At 40.9% G+C, this 19,934-nt stretch overlaps 1 protein-coding gene across 1 annotated transcript in view; it reads right to left on the minus strand.

Annotated features, from left to right (window-relative positions):
• Positions 1 to 19,934, minus strand: part of LOC117549144 (potassium/sodium hyperpolarization-activated cyclic nucleotide-gated channel 1-like) — a 78,213-nt gene that overhangs the window by 20,074 nt on the left and 38,205 nt on the right. Inside the window, 2 exon segments of the mRNA XM_034220777.1 lie at positions 13,681 to 13,899; positions 19,735 to 19,896. Coding sequence (XP_034076668.1) covers positions 13,681 to 13,899; positions 19,735 to 19,896 — 381 coding nt within the window.

Raw genomic sequence — 19,934 nt, forward strand, 5'->3', positions numbered from 1 at the left:
AAAGCATGTGGTTGCATCATCTGGTCTTTATGTTGCTTATTAGAATAAAAGTATTAAAATGTGTTGGATGGCCTTTCATTGATGCTATAGTATCACGCAGGGATGCAGATCAAAGCCCAACGAGAGCACCTCGGGAATAATAACAGGTAGAATCCTTGACCCTTAGTAAAAGGGAAAAAAGAAATTAACCATTCATAGGGCGATGGTGGAGGTGCTCTTTGATCACTATTTTTATGCTGCCGACAGCCTTACCACTCAACGACATGGCTGACCTCAGATGTCTCCCTCTTTGTTATCCCACTCTACTATCATAGTCACCAATAATCTGGCAGCAGAGCATCAAAAGACCAATCTTCTGGAAATATAGAGCAGTAAATACGGACATGCAAGTCAAATTGTGTTTGTGAAAAGCAGAAGAGCTGTCAGGCTTTCTGAACATCAAGAGTTGGAAAGAAACGAATACGAATCCAGTGTTACAAAACATACAGGCAGGATAAACTACTGTATTATAAAAGCACTTGTGAATTATCAGAGGCCAAAAATCCTCTGACATCCTGCTGTGTTTCTTACTCTCTAAAACGCTCACGTCTGCAATGTTCTATTTTTTCTCTGCTCGTCTAAATTTGGATGGATTTGAGTTGTGTTTGACCAGAGCCTTTAGAGTCCCTCACAGACAAAGACAACAGTCTGGAGTCAGGCTGTGCATGCAGATGACTCAGCTCCCTCCACTGTGACCAGTTAGCTATAAACTGCTGCATGCCCTAGCTTGTAATCGTGATTTGTAATGCATCGTGTAATCATAAATACTACAAGGTAAACATATGCCATACCTGAAAGTATCAGAGTATATTGTATGTGGATATGCAAACATGGGCTTCTACCAGAAATGCTGCATCAGATTAGATGCATACAGTACATATTTCACCTCATCTGATATTCATAAAATATATTTTCACCTTTTAGGAATGTCAACGGAAATATCTGGCAATTTATAAGGTTACATATTTCACGAAGCAAGAATAAGATGTGGAGAGAAGCTTCTACATATCCGGCCTCGGTGCAGACATGGATGAGTTTTGTCACGGGGTAAGGGTTTGAGTCTTTATCCCCACAATCCCTTTGGCATAAAATTGAGCATTTACTGATCTGATGATGAGATGGTATCCTCGCAGAGAGAAGAAGTGTTGCACTTGTACTCCAAGAGACATGAAAAGCAATAGAAAAAACAGCGGATATCTCCAGCTGCAGTCCTATTGGCTACAGAGTCACAGCGATGATGGCTCGTCTGCGCGTGACGCCGGGGTGAAGCTGACAGGTGTAACCCACATTCTGCATCTTGTCTAATGTCTTTATGTCTCCTGCATTAGACATGCTCTGTTTCAAAGGCGTGGATTATCCTCCAGAGTGCCTCTCAAACCTTTCATTTTTTACATTCAGAAAAAAACAAGCATTTATCCTATGTTACACTTTGATTCCCCTAGCATGAAAGGGCATTAGTGAAGTGAACAAACGCACAACAATGTCTCATTGCTTTTATATTGTGATGAGTAGAACTGCACAGGAGCTCAGTGTCTCACTCAAAGGCATTTCATATTTACTAATACACAGCTGAGCGTGAGAGGAGGAGCTGACAGGGACAGGGGGGACGGCAATCTTCTGATGCTGTGATTGGGCTGATAACACCCCCTGTGATGGGAAATTATCTCATTGCTGCACAGCCGCCATCACGCTGCCACCAGGAAGATCCCTGCTCCCCTGCTCTACTTGGCTAAATCAAATCATTGTCAGCATTAAAGAGGTAATCATTCCACCATCAGCCTTCCTCGCTACAATCTGACAGCCATGGGGCTCAGACTGCAGGTGGGCTGTTCAAAATGTAGGAGCTGATGAGAGGCATAGGATTGATTCTTTCTATCAATCCTTCTTGCTTTGGTTTGACGTTTGGGGAAAAATGCTAAATCGTCAGAATTTAAGATTCTTACCTCCGACACATCTGTACGCTTACCTGTAAATGACGTAACGAAGTTGCCTTAATTAAAAGGAGTAACAATGTTAATGTCATAGTTCAATTGGATAAATGAATACTTTATTTCATGTTATTTATAATCGTTAAATATGGCATGATTTAATACAGTTTGTTTTACATCTTGGGCCGATATGCGTATGTGTTTCTTGTGCCTAGGAACTAATGTTTGTTCATGTGCTGGTACTGCGTGTTTTGCTGTTACACTGTACAACTCCATGTGGGTTGACGTCTTTTTGAAGCTCTGCTGAGGTCTGTGATAAAGTTTAGTGTGACGGGAGGTCTGTGACGAAGTTATGCAGAAAAGGAACTAAATTAATCTCCTTTCACGACAAGCGGCCAACGAGGTATTTGTTTTGTGTTTTCATTTTCTTGTTTTCATTCATATGTGTAGCACAATATGCTAATGTCTTTGGCTATGTATGCGTGTCATTTCGGTGTTGTAGTTCTCACAGCGTAACGGAAGAGGGAAGGCTACAGGATGAAAACTCCCAAGAAATAAACGCCCGTTTTAAAGAACCGACCTGTGTCTGTGTCGTGAAAAGAGCTACACTTACCATTAGCAACTTCTTAGCTTAGCACAGGGGGAAACACGAGGTAACACGTAGTCTGGTTTTGTCAAAATGCAAAAAAATGGGCCTACAAGTACCTCAAAGCTCGTGCAACAAAATATCCTGTTGCTATCTGCAAAGTATGGCTTCCTCAAGGTGACAACTAGAAATAGTCACATAACTCATAAAAACACATGTCGTACTTCTTCTTTGTTTTTGTACAGATTAAAACAAACTGAAACATGCTAGTTGTTTCCCGATTTGTAATTAACAACAAGGAGCAAGGTTTCAATCTTCTTATCCAACTCGCAAGACAGGAAATACATTTAGAATTACCTTAAAGAAAGAGTTTCATCTTTTAAGGTTTTATCACTGCCATATATTGATGATGATTTGAAAAACTATGCATTTTCTGCCATAATGAAAAGCAATGACACAATGCATTCTGCAAAATCACATTGTTTGTTCTTTTAATGACAATTGGCCGTTTCAGTAGAAAGTTCCATTATTAACTGTGTCTCTGTACAAACTGCACTGTAAATAACGTAGTTTGACTTGCCGTCTTTTATATCCCCGCAGAGAGGTTTGAGTGTGAGCCCAATAGCTTCCAGCATTGGAAATATTACAGTAGTAGTAAAATCTGCCCCGAGCTAAACCGAATTGCATCTTCCCGCTTTTTCATTTCACAAATCCTTTCCCTCCGTTTCCAAGTTTCCGATCTGTCTTCACATGGCCATTCTTTGGTCGTTTTTGTTATCCGTACTTTTCTTTTTCTTTGTGTCTCTCTACGCTTTATCGTGCTATTTATTTCCCCCCTAGTTTCATTCTCTCTCATCCAGCTCTCCAAGCAGATGCACATTCTTCCCACATACAGCATGAATAATTCATGTCCCAACAGATATGTCAGCCACTAAATTATACTTTCTAAATATGTATCTTCCCCCCACTATTCACTGTCTGTCTACTACTCCATAACCTTGTGTTGTGTGGTCAAAAGGTCTGGGCCATACAACAAGACGTCCTGAATTCTGAAATGCTTGCACCCACAGATGTATGCATGAAAAATAGGCAAAAGAGAACGTATCGAAAGCGCATTATAGAGACTGTTCACCTGCTTTATTTGTGACATACTTTCATGAGGGAAAGCTCAGTCTTGCACACGGGAACGTGCATGGGGAGCCGTTTATATAATGTAGTAACTAAGTATTCTGCCACTACGAGACAGGTGGTGTCCTAAAATGACAGCGACAACTTATTACATCTCCGCCAAATTGAGTTGTCATTCACTCAGCATGTAAGAACTGTCACTGTGAGCATAGCATTTAGCCTAAAGCACCTCTGCGCCTGAGTACAGCCTCACACAGCTGCTAGCATGCTGTAGAATCTTAATTTGTATTGCATATAGTCTGCATAGTCCTTTTCTCAGTATGGAATAAAACACTACACCAGGGATCTTCAATGTCCTTTGCACAGATGACACTTGTGAAATGTCAGGAAGCCAGGGGCCAGAAAATAAACAAAGATCATTCATATTTATCAGATTACATAATAAACATTTAACGAGCCATAACTCATCTTTCTTTGTTTGAAAACTCCGAGACCCAAGGACTGACACTTTGCCTTTATGCAAGATGAATCTACCCTTTAGGTGAAAAAGCTTTAATTAATGAAAAAACACATTTATTTTGATAAGCTTTACTACTATTTCTGAATCATTTGTGTTTCCTTTGCGTAGCTCAGTGTCTGATCCCAATGCCCTCTGAAGTCTAAAATGGTCAGCATGTCACATGGCACCCTATCATGGGCTGGATTTGGCGCATGCAGCTTAAGTTAAGTGTCACTCTTCTAGTGACCTTAGAACACGTCCTTATTTACAGCTAAGAAATAACTACACTAAGCATACATATGAAAAGGTTAATAGAAATACCCAGAATGAACAATTCATCTGTAAGCAACAGGGATCTGCATTGATCATTAAGTGCTTTATTTTCTAGTGATTTAATTAGGCCATAGTTAGTTAAAAGGGTGCGATTGATTTAAGTCACTATGGTGCATTCTAGCCTATTTAAGCAAGGTCATTCTCTTGCTCTTAACACACACCATGTTGCTACTGCAAATCTAAAAATACTACAGTATATTGGTAGCATTCTTCATTTGGTTTTGGTCATACTGTTATATTACCTCTGGGGCTTGTCAACGGTCCTTGACTCAGTAGTAAAAGTTGTGTAGCAGACAAGGAGAAAAGGGGAATGTAACAGGGTTTAGATGAATGCCCTCAGTCAGGTCCAGACTAATGAGAACAGCTCTCACTGTGAGGCAGAATCAGACGTAAGCTCCTCAACTTGTTGACAGCTGTGTCCTTGGGTTGATTGTACGAGGAAATCATGACTTAACCTCTGGAAGCCCCGCAAAGTTTTTGTTGGATGAACATCTTTTTCGTATCCTGGGGTTTTTAAGGGCTTGAAAAATCAATCAACACAGACATGCTTGAGTGACAGTTTCAATAAGGAAACTCTTAAATTGCATGTTCTACTAGTTCTCTTACAGCAATAATCCATGTCTCTCTCCTTCTTGGAAATAAATCAAATCTGTAAATGTAAATGTACTTCTCCTCTGATGACTATTTACTGTATTTCCAAAGGTCTTGATTGGGGGATTGAAGTGTCAGAACAAAAGATCTCTAGAGCCTCTTCACCCACAAATAATCAGCTTTGGGCCTCTTACTAACTGTTCCTCGAAGAGCCATGTTTAATTGCTATGTGTTAATTAGAGACTTAGAGAGGAGGGGCTGCAGAACCCAATTGCCATTTCCTTCTAAAGCCATTTGGGACTGGCATGCCACAACACGCCCATATTCAAGTCCCTCCTGGGCATCCCTGATTTCACAACTACCAACAAACAAACATCCCTCACTTATCCCACGCTGAAAAATGTTTATCATATATTTTTAAAAACCTGAGACGATCAGACAGCTTATATAAATGTATAAATGTTCTTTTGGTATTTACCTACCTTATTGTTTTATTTATTTTATAGGTCTTAATCTTTTTGTTTTTATTTCTGTTGTACCTATATGTTCACTTTGTTTTATGGGGTTTTTATATTATATATTTTATTTTATTTTGTTGCATTGACTCAGTTATGTTGTGTCTTACAGAAAAAACATTATTTATTTTATTTGTATACATGTTACCTCCTTGTGTCTATTAACATTACATTACATTATGTCAGGACCTCAACACAAACTGATGAACCCAAATGCACGACCCAGAGACAAAGTCTTGAATGTAATTTTTTTTAATCTTTTATTCCAAAGATCAGGTAATTCCTTTTAACAGAGTAGGTACTGGAATTAACAAAAGGCGCTCACAAGGAGGACAAAACTATGCATAACAAAAGAGAATTTAAGAAAGAAACTTAAGCCTACAAAATAAACAAAAACAACAAAACCTGACATGAGTAAAAGCGACCCTTTCTGAGCTGAGGCTTGGCACGACCATTCGGGGAAACAAACAAGACGAACTGACACAGGACAGGGGAGAGACAGGACTATTTAAACACGAGGTGAGTGGGAACAGGTGGAAACAATCAGGGGCGGGGCAGACACTGATGATGGCGGTAAAACACACAGGGGGGGAAGAAACAGGGCCTGAAATGAAAGACAAGAGGTAAGTACAAAATAAAACACGTGGGTTTGCTATCCTGGCTCCAAAATGGTGGAATGAGCTCCCCATTGAAATCAGGACAGCAGAAAGCTTACACACCTTCCGGCGCAGACTGAAAACTCATCTCTTTCGACTCCACTTCGAGCGATAGAACTATTAACAAAGCACTTATATACTAATAAATGACTGGCTTATCTAAAGCCAGTTGAGTAGCACTTGAAATGTTTGGCTCTATGAAACCTGATGTACTTATATGATTCTGTTTTCTTCAAGTTTGTATTTTGTTGGTCGAACGCACTTATTGTAAGTCGCTTCGGATAAAAGCGTCAGCTAAATGCAATGTAATGTAAAAACAGGAAATGACAGATAAAATAAATAAACATAACTAACACATTTGACGAGACACAACACATTACATGTTACTTGTTAGAAGCTTTTATCCAAAGCGACTTACATACTCAATACTGTGGACAATCCCCACAGGAGCAATTTGGGGTGAAGTGTCTTGCCCAGGGACACAACGACATGCTGACTGCAGTGGGGGTTTGAACCCCCTGATCTGAACACCGCACTAGCCACTGCGCCACAGCCTCCCTATTAACCTGATAGAATGTTATATTTGGCTGCATGTACCTTTTAAAGTTCTTAACAAATAATCTGAGGGGAATTTCTTGTTGTTTGTTTTTAACTTGTGATATGTCATTTTGTAAAGCACTTTGAGCTGCATGTGTTGTATGAAAAGTGCTATATAAATAAAGCTTTATTATTATTATTATTGTGGGGGAAACTTCTGAAGCAATTGGAAACAGGACTCAGAGAGGCACGAGGAGAGCTGGAGCTTTGATGGCAAACACTGACGGTTTATTTGGAGCTTCGGCCGGAGAATTGACAAGACAGGTGGTGTGTCACGAGTTGACACAGCGGTTGCCAAACCAATTCTGAAGAACTCTTCTGCAGCTCGAGGTTTTAACTAGTTCGGAGTGTAATAATCAACATTCTTCATCAGCGAGACTAAACAATTATGGACCCTGAATCTAACTAGCGCTCTCGTCCATAGGAAAGAATGTGTGCCAGGGAACCTACGTCCCTGAACAGTAAACTACCTCATGGCGGATTGTGCTCTGTCATAGACTGGCAACAACAATGCGCCCAAGCTGCTCCTCCTTAAGAGAGATAGCAACAATACCCAAGGCCGTAGAACTATGCCATGAGAAAGGAGACAGTGAGAGGAGAAAATTATGAACTTGGTTGAAGGTTGAATACCTAAGCAAATGATTCCCTAACAATTATTAATATAAAGTAGGTAGGTAAGACAACATGGATCACAAGCCACCTACAAATGAATGAGATAATCTCTTTTGTTCGGTGTCCCTATCCCCATGTCTGTATATTTCCACAGTAGAGGGCCGTGATAAGCAGCGGCTTACAGGGATCTGGAGTGGCAGGCAGACCCTGTGCACAGTCACACGTGCCGCCATCTTGTGCCCCTTATCTGGAGCCATGTAATTCTCGTTGTGTGACAGTGGTTCTCAACGTGCCTGAGACAAGAGGGAGGAATCCTTGAGGGAATTTGGCAGATGCTTAACCCACTCCAGCTCACCATGTTTCAGATTGTAATGCCACAGAACTGCTCGCTAGGTATTACAGGAGTTCAATGAGGGGATGAGAGACCAACACATAATTGAATACTATTATTACTGGGGAATTATTATAATACAGGACTATGTACTACAGTATTATACTAACAATTACAGTATTCGACTATGGTGTAATTCAGGTTTATCCTTCTTCTACTTTCAAGTCAGAGATATCAACCTAGGGTTACAAGAAAACGCTGATGTTATAGAAAAAAAGAGAAAAAGCAAGTCACTATTGTTCATCACAGTTCAAGTCTTATTTCATATTTTAGAACACATAATATAAACAGTTGAAGAATAAACATTTAATTGATTTGACCAATTGTTCTAGTCACTTATCAAGCAACCAATGCAATAATAATATATGATTTCAGTTTTTTAAATGATGGTATTAGTCTGCATTTTCTGTTTCCTATTATTTAAATTTGTTATTTGGTGAAAATAATCAAGGTGAACATTTCATTTCAGGACATTGTTTTTGCCTTATTTGATTATTTAATGAATAAACTGATCTTTTGACTTAAAGAAAATAGTTGACAACACATGAAATAATAAAATCTAACTGATACAGAATAACATAATGTGGCTTTTGTAATGTAGAAATACCTACTCATACATCTGCAACAAATTGAGTTGTAATCAGGTAGAAAAAGCTTTGATATTCTGTATGAAAGGCTCCGTTTAGAAGCAGCAAAAAACTGGCATCAGAAGGATATTTTTAGCCGAGTGAAAATCAATCTAATAAAGCTATTTTTCATCTCAGCAGGAGTCACACTTCAACCCTTAGTATTTAATGTGATTGTTGGCCTCTTTACTTTGTGTAGCAGTTAACAGGCAGCCTGATTCCTTTTTAAGAGCTCATTGAAGTCGGCTTGCTAGCTTCTGACAGCCCGGGCATTTATCACATGGTGCCACATTGTAATTCTATTCAGGAAAGATTATACCCAGGCTTTCTGATGATAATTTCACCATCTTTAAGCGCAGAGCTTTCTTTTTTTCGTCCTCGTTTCCTATTTCCCATCTGTAATCTTCTGAGATGTCCTAATAGACTGATTCTCTTCATCATATTCAAAGGGGGGTCACTCATTTGTTTCCTAACTAAAATGTAAACCTTTACCTGGACATCACCTCTGCAGGCAAACTGTAAAGAGGGTCTCGTGGCTATATGTGAAGTGGAGCTACCATGTTGTACTCATTAAAGATAATTTACAATGGATTAATGCAGAGCCTGTATCATCACATCCAGTATGAGGAATTGTCATGTGGCGATAGTGCTGAAAAGCTCAACATTTATCCACCTTTAAAAAAGAAATGTGTAGCCATTTAGCTGTTAATGCTGGCAAATTCAATTCACAATGCTATTGTGATACACTGTAAACTGGTGTCAAACTCAAGGCCCGGGGGCCAAATCCGGCCTGCGACTTCATTTTATGTGGCCCCACAAGAGCTTGCAAAGAATATCATATGTTTGTTATACGGTTACATGGCGATTTACAGAAGCACGTTGCCCATAAACTACATGTCCCACAATGCATCTCTCATTTGACTTTTTTCTCAGATTTGACTTTTTTTTCCAAATGTCACTTTTTTCTTTTAAAATCATTTTGGGACATTCTCACTGAAGAGACTTGCAATTATTTGCCTTAGACTTCTGCTTTCAGACCGAGTTAATTATGAAGTTATTACCCTATCGATAATAATCCAATGCAGAGGCAATAACGTAATATAATACATTATTTTATATATATTAAATATGTATTTTTATATAGTCTTAAAGTTACAACCGGCCCTTTGAGTGCAACCATAATGCGAATGTGGCCCGAGATGAAATTGAGTTTGACACCCCTGCTGTAAACTAATGTTCAATTGTATATCTACATTTGAATTTTGTTATTGCTGTTTAATAAGCCGGACCATCAATACACAGGCCAATGATTTATGTGGCTACACTGCAGATAAGCCACTCATGCTTCTTCACTGACTGATCTTGTATGCAAATTATTCAGTTTTGCTGAATGCCTCTGTGGAATATCAACATGGAGCATGTTTGGCTTCTCAACACAAAAACTCCAAACAAAGTACAGAGAGCTTGGCAACAATCAAAGACGGCGGCTCTCGAGCATTGGCTAATGAGTCGAAATGTCTAAATCTTCATATTTCATGGTCTGTAATCTGCAACATCAGCTATGCATGTGTTGAGTCAGCACGCCAAGTTAAGTGTCTCTTCTGAACACTGCAGTGTTGTTTGGAAACAAAGACAGGAATAGGGCCGAGATGAAAATGCTTGTCATGGCAGAGCATTTAGGAAAACATACTTTTGAGAGTTGAAATAAAATGTAATTCCCTTTGAATTTTCTTTACACACTTAAATGACAAACAACCAATCCTTTTTGGATAAAACACACTGGTTATGATGAAGCTTCTCAGTGTCCTATGATTACACACCTGTGAGTTCGATAACAATCATAAGAGTGCCCTGACAAGAGAGCACAGATTAATATAAACAGATACACTATTATTCATTATGTAGAAATCTAATGAATAATGATATTTTAAAGCAGTGGACTACATTTGTTTTACTGCCTTGTCTTTACCCTCAGAGACCCACATAGGTAATTGCCGTTATTGTATATTTTTGTGTTTTGCCTTATAAATTGTAATTTATTTACAGTATAATCAAGTTTTACACATCTCAGATATCAGCACAACCTCAGCTAATGATATATGTCAATTATAGACTTATATAGACTGTGGATTCTTACCCAATGTGTGCCATATATCCCTCTACCATGCTATAGTGGATTTGTTGGTCAATGTTTGTAATAAGCTATTTATATTGACCTTATTTCAGTCATATTACCATTGTCACATTGTGCATGTTTAGGTAGATCACATGGAACAGCTTTATTTTACTTGAACTAATATGACAACATAGAATATCTCTGTCTAAAAACAGATGTGTATAATAACTCGGTGTATGATGGCAGTGTGTTGGTGGCGTCTCAGCAGGTTTCTCTCCAGGCTCAGCAGACAGGAACAGCTGTCTCCGTCATGGCGGCCCTATGAGAACAGCCTCCTGTCTTCCCAGAACTCCAGGGATTGACCAATGGATTGACCAATGGATTGTCCACTTCTTGAGTGCATGGATTAGGGTATTAGTCTAACACGGAAAAGCAGAGCGAAATCTCCAGGAAGCAGATCTCATTGTCACACAACTGATGCGAGGGCCAATGACAAAAAGCTCTTTGTCTTTGAAGAAGCTAACCCTGATAAGAAGGGAGGAGGAGTGGGTATAGTAGGAAGGCTACTATCTGGCTCCCACAGCCAGATGAGCACAAAGTGAACTCGGAGAACGCCTTATCACTGAAGCAAGATAAATGAAAGAATTTGCACTCGTGAAAATTAATTGCAGTCTGCCGTAATAACCTTTTAGCAGGCACGCACCGTGGGAAGCTGGGGAGCCTTTTTTAGCAGGCTGGGGGATTCTTAAGGAGCCTTAGGGGGTGATCCCAGCAGCGGCTGCAAATGGCTTCGGTACCACATGCTGACTGGTGCTCAGACAGGACAGCTGTTCAGGGTACTTGACAACGAAACATCTCTAAAAGCGGAGCAGCAGACGAGTGGAGAGTGCTGAGTTGGGAGAGGGTTTGCTTCCCTTTCATTAAACAGATCGGCAGCATTAAAGCCATTTCAAACCAAGCACGTACTTTCGGAATAATGGGCCTTTTGAAACAGTTGGTAGTCCCCTCATCAACATGAAATAATGTACAACAAACACTGTGACGACTACCTCAACAACCAGATAAAGTACAACATATGGCTGGAGACTGGCCAGCAGCTGGGATGCTATGAAGATGGTGATGTAGCTGGTATGCACTTGACTGCGTTATATTAAGGAACAGGTCTATTCCACAATATCATTACACTTGGGATCATATGCAGAGTTTGACATTTGCGCTTGGGGGGGGCAAACCTTTTTTACTGACGTCAGTACACAGTCCCAACTATTGCGTGGGGTGCTACGGATACAGTAGCAATAAAGCCAGCGCTCACCGCACTGAGTATGACTTTTCCATGCCCGCCGTACACACACTCATATGGAAGGGGCGGTCTCTCACCCCAACAACAGTGCATTACATAACTGTGCAAATCTTATACTTATTTGATAACTACTATATCCCTTGGTTACTTGAACACGCTACAATATTATTAACGAGTGTCCTACCTTATTAAAATATTGATATACGAAATATTTGTATAACAGTTTTCGACGTAGTAATGCAGTAACATATTTCAGCCACTAGCCACACGCAAAATCCGCCTATGCTTGGGATCAGGTTAGTTATTGTGTTAAGCCCCTTAAACAATACACACCTGAACTAGAATGCATGGTTGTCAGTTGAATGCAGATTTCCCATATTTACGTACAGCAGCACTCTGGTGAAAAACGTTTTTTTGTCATGTACCTACTCACATGGTATATTTTTAGTATTTTTCACCTTTTAAGCTGGTGGGAATCTGGTGGAGAACTAGTTTCTATATTACTCACCCCAGGATTAGTGAGGTGTTAATTTATCCAGTGCCCTTTTCTCCTTTTGAAGATGTAGCATCACTCACCCATTACGTCATCTAATCTATTCCTTTGCTCATCTCCGGTTCCTTTTCTCTGCCCTCTTTTCCTCCCACTCTACCTCTTGAATTTGGGTGGGGTTACTGGAACCTCTGTCTTGATTCCCTCAATGTCATCCTGTCGCATCTCCTCACCACATTCGAAGGGCAATGAGGCAGCTTGGCAGCTCAGCTCATTATCGCCCACACTGGGCCCACACAGGGCAAGGCACCGTGGAGCTCCTCTCGGGCCTTTTCGGCCAGCTGGCAGGGCTCCGTGCCCCTCGACTGGGGAGGCTGGGGTTCCTGTCTCTATATGGATGGTTCAACCGCAAACAAGCCCATCCAGACACAAAAAAAGTATGTTGCAGAAGCTGAGAGGATGTGGCCAACTTTCCCGTTTAGCTTGCCATATTGCTGTCAAAAGAAAACCCTATAAATGTATCTCAAAGTAGATTCTTACTGTCTTCTTCCAAGTGTTTTCAAGCGACATCAAGTGAAACAAAGACACAGTACTTTGTGAGATGAAAGGCAATGATAGGAAAAACCTTTTGCAAAAATGTCAAAATGTATTTTGTTTCTCAGACTATAATTCAAATCTGTTTTTTTGTAATTTCCCTTTACTATTTATTTATTATTAGTATTTTTTATTGGTGGTGGGGTGTGAAATATACTGCCATGTTTGGGATTCGAACCCTCATACCCACAGCAACACTGGATATTGGCTGCCTGTTCTAACCATTGAGCAATACAGCTTCTTAATTTCCCTTTTCCTTGCCTGGAAATGTTAAGGATTTTGTATTTACTTTAGTAACAAAGTCATCTTTCTGATCTGATTGATTGATCTTTTGATCATTGTCTGTCGGTCCATGGGTACAACAGAAACAAACAGAACCTACATAGCAAAATTATACTTCCTCTTAACATCATCCAAAGCATTATTGGACCGGTAATGTTTGTTTTAATCTACTATTTATTTAATTTGTTTTGGTTCATTAGCCTTGATGAAACTGCAACACCTAGATATCAATGTATTAAATGGCTGCACACACATCAAGATAATTCAATTGGGGTCGGACTGCTATATTGACAAAATAGAGCTTTAAGATTAGTGCGAGCATCCTGCCTTACCACCACTGTCCTCTCTGAAAGTAAAGTAGAGCAACACACGTCAGAAACACAACATCTTGACTTACCTTCTCCTGGTACTGCCGTCGAGATGAGTCTATGGATTGGATCAGCGCGGTGGCGTGTCCCACAAACATGGCGTAGCAGGTAGCTCCCACAATCATGCTGAGGATGGTCAGCCACACGTCTGTCATGCCCACCGGGGGGTACATGCCATACCCAATACACAGCATGTGGCTCATAGCTTTGAAAAGTGCGTAGGAGTACTGCTGTCCCCATGTGTCATTCTGGATGAAAACAGAAGAGGGTAAATTAGGGTGAGTACATTGCAACGTTAATCTTTCCATCCTTCCCACTCCCTCCCTCACTCTCATTAGGGTGGTGGTGGCACATTAAAGGTCAATGAGCACCCTGACAGTCGACACACATCCAATTGCTTAAGACAAAACAAATGGCAGACGTCCACCTCGGACCGCCTTGGTTCAATACAGAGCAGATGGCAGGGTAAAACATACTTTTCAATATGCAAACATTTGAAGCGAGCAGACATTTGGGCGAGAGCCTGAAACAGAGCCCTGAGAATGGGCCGATGGAGCGTGAGACACAAGAGGCTTGCGTGCCGGAAAGTAGGTCAGCTATTTAGAAACATGTGATTTCTCCGCAAGTTTTCTCATTTGTAGATAAATTGCCCATTTTCCTTTAGATCCCGGTGGTAGTTCATGGCAAATCAATATCAACTCTCTCCTGGGGGTGACATGTCCAAATTGCTTTCAAAGTCATTTCCACAGCGGTAAAAAGTCGGGAGAGATAGCAATTTTATTAGTGACCTCCTGAAAAGGTAAGGAGCGATGACCCAGTAAGATAATAGGACAGCTACTGTAAAAGAAGACAAAACGTGTCCTCTAATGATTCTAATCAGAGCCAAACCAACCATGACTGAGTCAATACAAACTCTTTGTCTAGCAGGTAATGTAAGCAAAACACGAGGAGCTTTCCATCAGAGAGGTGCCTGCCCTCGAGGCTTGAATTAATTCACAAAGATATATTTGTTATTCTGTCACATTGAGAGCCATTCTTTTAGTAATGCAATTAATTAGACAGTGTTTACTGTGCGAAACAAAACAAACTCCATTTTGATGGTAATGAGAGGCTTCAGCTCTCACACGGGAATTGAAACTAAGTACATTATGAGTGTTCCTGCTCACATCTCAGGGCCTCTGCTCTCCTAAAGGACTGTTTGTAGGTGCAGAAACCTGAGGACGAAGACTAATAATAATTCTGCTATAACGCTGGAAGTTTTGGAAAACACAACTCTGTGCTGTAACAACAAAAGAGTAGAAAATACCTTAAAGGAATGCTCCACTCATTAGATAATTAATCAAAACTTCAGTATTTAGTGAAACATTATGTTTAAACCATACCCTGAAGAAATCAGCGATATTCCCTGGTAAATAATGATTTTATAGCTCTTTTTTATCAAAACCTGTATATTCTGTCAGGCCGCTGCCATTTTTGCCATTTTCAGTAGTCACGTGATGGTCGTGACGTCATCCATGCGTTCACTTTGTAAACACACGAAAACATGGCGGAGTATTTGAGTTCGGACTCGTCAGCCGAGGAAGACGTTTTGAGCAATATGAAGAGATTGGATGGGGGAATTCAGCCATACAGGTTCGAGCCAAGTAGTCAGAACCGTCAGGAATCCAGGGACAGTGACGATGAGGATGAACAGCACGGTGATCTTGCTGGAGACGATCCCTTTACTCGTGCAATTGATTTCGGGAGGCGAGTAGGAAGACCTGTACTTGAATGGTGTACCTAGAACCACGATTTTATGGGCCCGGAAAAACTGGGGGAAAGTACCCGCTAGCCGGTACTACGCTATATGGAAAGGCCACCAAAAACTGGCCTGGCCTGGACGATAAAGGACGTTTAAACGGGGCTACCCGCTGCAATGGAAATGCGCTATAACATACCTTATTCTTACTCCGAGCACTACTTCTGGTCCTCCGTCGCTTCACACTTGCAGAGGGCGATTTCTCAACTGGCCGAACTGGTGTCCTGGTCGGTGATGCCACCAGAAAGACCGATGGTACTGCATCTCCATTAAGTAATGGTTGTTCAATAAATCCCATGTTATGTTTTATCATACTCTCAGAGTAGTCGTCCGGAAACTTGAAATGTTCGCTGCATACATGCGCCTGTGGATCTTTCGGTTCGGGCCGGCCACATTTCGCTAGCCACTGCCTCCGAACGTACTTCCTACTCTTACCTTTTGGCAACAGATGGAACCGAGCATTCCGTGGATTGTTCCTATCAGAATTGTGGCAATGTTTCGCGATACAATGAGGCATATTTGAAGAGAGTAACTACTAGTGATGTTACGTATTGCGCCGAGGCTTCGGAGCGTGTGTCGAGTAATCCCCGAAGCTTTTTGTGAAGCATGTATCGAGGCTTGTATCGTTTTGGGCCAGTGACGTCATTGATGACAAACGAAGCCTCGCTGCCTGTCGATACCACGTGACTGCTTCAGGAAGCGATTCAGATCGGTTGAACCGTTGAACCACAACGCTCATAATACCCATGGATGTATAATAAGAACGATATTACCCCTCCTGTACCCGGGCCCGCTGGTGACACGATGGAATTAAAAGAGCTCAAAACCTCACCTATATAGAGGTCGGAACATGTCATAAGTATAAATAGATACAAGCATAAATAAATGTAGGAAAAAAAACATGAATGAATAAATACAGGAATAAATATGTTACAGTGTTTTCAGGGAGATTCAGCGTGTGTGCTGTGGCTCAGCTGGAAAGCAGTTGACTCACGATCGCAGGGTTCCTGGTTCAATGACTCGTCAATACGTCTTTTTTGTTGTTTATAAAAGCTACAGCTAAATGAGATAATGTAGTTAATAAATGTATTATTTGATATGGTTTAGCCTTTCTCAGGCTACAACATGGTTACGTTTATGAATATTAGTAAGGCATACAAATCCCTCTTTGCAATGTTTACCAGCCTCCTTAGGCTTTTCAATCACAATCATTCAACTGGAATAAAAACAATATTGTTAACATGAATATATGATTTACTCATTGGGAACTCGGTATGAGATGGAGCACACTGTTGAGATGTCCAATCTGCCTGTTTTCCACACTTTGACCAACAGGGGGTTTGTGTTCAAATGAAGCCTCATGAGATGAACCCTTTTGCGAACCAATTGGCTGGAAAGCTTCATAAGGCTTCATCTCGCCATCACTAGTAACTACAGTAAATAACATGAACATCAACGTGTCCTCGAAACCAAACGCATGGTTTACGTCACGTCCGGTAAAATGGCGCCGCCCACAGTGTTGATGTTATTTCGGTAATTAATCAGTTTAAAATCACTGATAACGTCATCGGATTAAAAAAATAAAAAAAAGACTGGCAGAGACTGGTCTGTTTTATCGGATGATAATTATTTAAAAATGAGTGTCATGAGCAAACCATTCCTTTAAAGGTCCCATGTCATGCTTTTCTGGTTATTACCCGTCCCCTTGTGTGTTATGTAGCTTTTTCTACATGTAAACAGAGTCACAAACCCTCAAAGTACACCCTGTAGCGAGTAAAACACAGAAAAGACCTGTCTGTGCTGCCCCAGAACGCCTCGTTGGGGATTTCTCTTTTTCCATTGTTTTCTTCTTGGGTATAGTGACGTAACATTACGTCCGTCAAGCCATTACGTTTGAACCAATCTGCGGACTTCCACACACACACACACACACACACACACACACACACACACACACACACACACACACACACACACACACACACACACACGGAGGGATGCTGCGAGGAGCGGGACACTGTGAGCTGGCTCACTGGTGTGGGGTTGGCGAGACACCGCGGAACTCAGCCTGGGCGCTAACACACAAACTCCCAGCCAGGCTGCGGGTGTGTGTGTGTGTTCGGGCTGTGTCTCGCAGACGGCCACTGGGCTCACAGGGAGGGGGGGGGGGAGGAGCTCCAACAAGCCGTTTAGGACAGAGTGAATACACATACTATACAGAGATGCTGTATGAGAAACCAATATGAGTTTGGAAAATTGCACAATATACATTTATTTGAGTAGACCTCAACAATAGAAAGTAGAAATGGCCATGGCATGGGACCTTTAATATAATCTCCATATAATTTGGCCAGAACTGCATGAAATCCTCTTGTGACAATTAACATGTCCATATCCCAGAGTTGCTGAGTGGATGTACGTATTAAAAGATTTAAGTAATGGAAGACTCAATTTTAAAGTTTTAATAGCAGTAAGAGTTTAAAGTAGAGCTGCTATTAAAAAACCTAGTAAAGGCAACATTTCTGAAAATGTAAACGTTTAAAACATAAATATATGTTTCCTTTCTTTGTTGTGGATTTGTGTTTTATTCCGGTTTTTTTCGGGACCTGCATTGCACAATCATATCCTTGTTTTCAAAGCTGCAGACAAATATAGAAAATGTTATCTTTACCCATGCATAATGTACTATACCTTCATGATGAGTCACATTTGACATTATGTTGACTCAGCCTTATGATACTTAAAATGATCCCATTGCAACTTGGCTTTATGCATATTGAACTAATAATAAAATGCATCTGTCATAGCGGTGAAGTTGAAACAAGTGGAAGGGGAAATTGTATGCTATTAAAAAGTCTGAATGTAAACATTTAGCTGTAATCATATTAATCCAGATAGCTGGTGGTTTTATCCCCGGTCCTGACGCTGTCCCTGAGCAGGACCACCTCACCTGACTGTGTTTCTCTGCAAAGTCAAGTATGGAAAACAAGCTAAAAGTTGCTAATGGGTGTAACATCTCAAGGGACAGTGGTTTGCAACATCTGTCATTTCCTATGATTAAATATAACAAGTGAGCATGTCAGGGAGCCAGCGAGGCATGATGAACCAAATGCATCGTACCTTGAGCGATGTAACTACTCATGTGACATCTGTTCTGGCACGGAGAGCTGAACATACAGCTGACGAGAAGCTGCTTCGTGTGAAACTCAGAATCCTTGAATTGTTGTTTTGCTGCCTAAACTTAATCTGTCATCTTTTTTATAAAACATTTAGTATTTTGTGTGTGATTTAAATTATCACGAACAAAGAGTCATAAGCCTGTATCAAATTAAGTTGTAGAAACAATTTGTTTATTTCTCTGCAAAGAGAATTGTGACAGAGTAGGATCTGATCATTATGGACACTGAACCTCTAAATGCAATTCATTGAGGAAAACCTTGGTTTGAAATGTCACCAATAAAACTATACAATCCAGGAAGCTTCAATTCAACCGTGTGGATGTCTTTCAATTGTTTACCAAAATGAGTTGCTGACCTCACTGAAGCCCAACTCTGCCCTGTTGGCACTTCCATCGACTCGTACAGTATATTGATAAGCTATCAGTTAGGGAACAACTGTTCTCGGAGGCGTTGCTTAAGGGTCAACTATCTGTGGATGTATTGGTTGGTTGAACTGAAGAGAGAAGCAGTCACTGATGTCAGATCAATCGCTAATAAGGCCCCAACCACAAAACCTGACAATAACTCAGATTCCTTTGGTGCTGCACTCTTGCTTATTTAACACGAGAGCCATCAGCTGCGGGTTATTCAGAGTCGCACATCAGGTGTGACACAGTGCGCCTCCATAAGCAAATAAAAAAGAACTATATTATGAGTCAGGCTTTAAAAGAGACTCCAGCAGCTGTTTTAACAATAACGCTAAATTAAAGCACAGCATGAGCGCTCACTGGAAACCGTCAATATTCTACCAATATTGAATGAGGCTATTTGTCCTCCTTAGAAAATCAATGTGCCCCACACAGCCTATGTGTCTCTCCCCTCACAATATGGACAGATGTCAGGAGCTCCAAATAAATAAAAAATAATCCGCAAATTGAATAAATGTGGGCAAACGCAGCAGATAAATATATTTGATTTACGGCTTAAAATGACAGATATGCGATGCGATCTTTCCCAGGATGCTAAAGGGTTTTAGTACAGTAATTACTGAAGCTGACAGATGAGATAAAACAGGACATAATCTGATTCCAACAGGCAGGAGGACTCTGTGCAGGAGAGACACTTACCACCATCTTATTTTTGGACACCCAGCAGTCGGCGGGGAAGTCCTGCAGCATGGGCACCAGGAACTGCAGGCAGCCGTCCCAGTGACACAGCAGCAGCATCATGCCGATCAGGTTGACGATCCTCACCATGGCGCTGGCGAGGTCATAGGTCATGTGGAAGATCTGAGGGGTGGGAAAGGAAGGAACCAGGAAACGGGTTA

The sequence above is a fragment of the Gymnodraco acuticeps genome, unplaced genomic scaffold (assembly GCF_902827175.1).
Source record: "Gymnodraco acuticeps unplaced genomic scaffold, fGymAcu1.1, whole genome shotgun sequence".
Lineage (NCBI taxonomy): Eukaryota > Metazoa > Chordata > Actinopteri > Perciformes > Bathydraconidae > Gymnodraco > Gymnodraco acuticeps.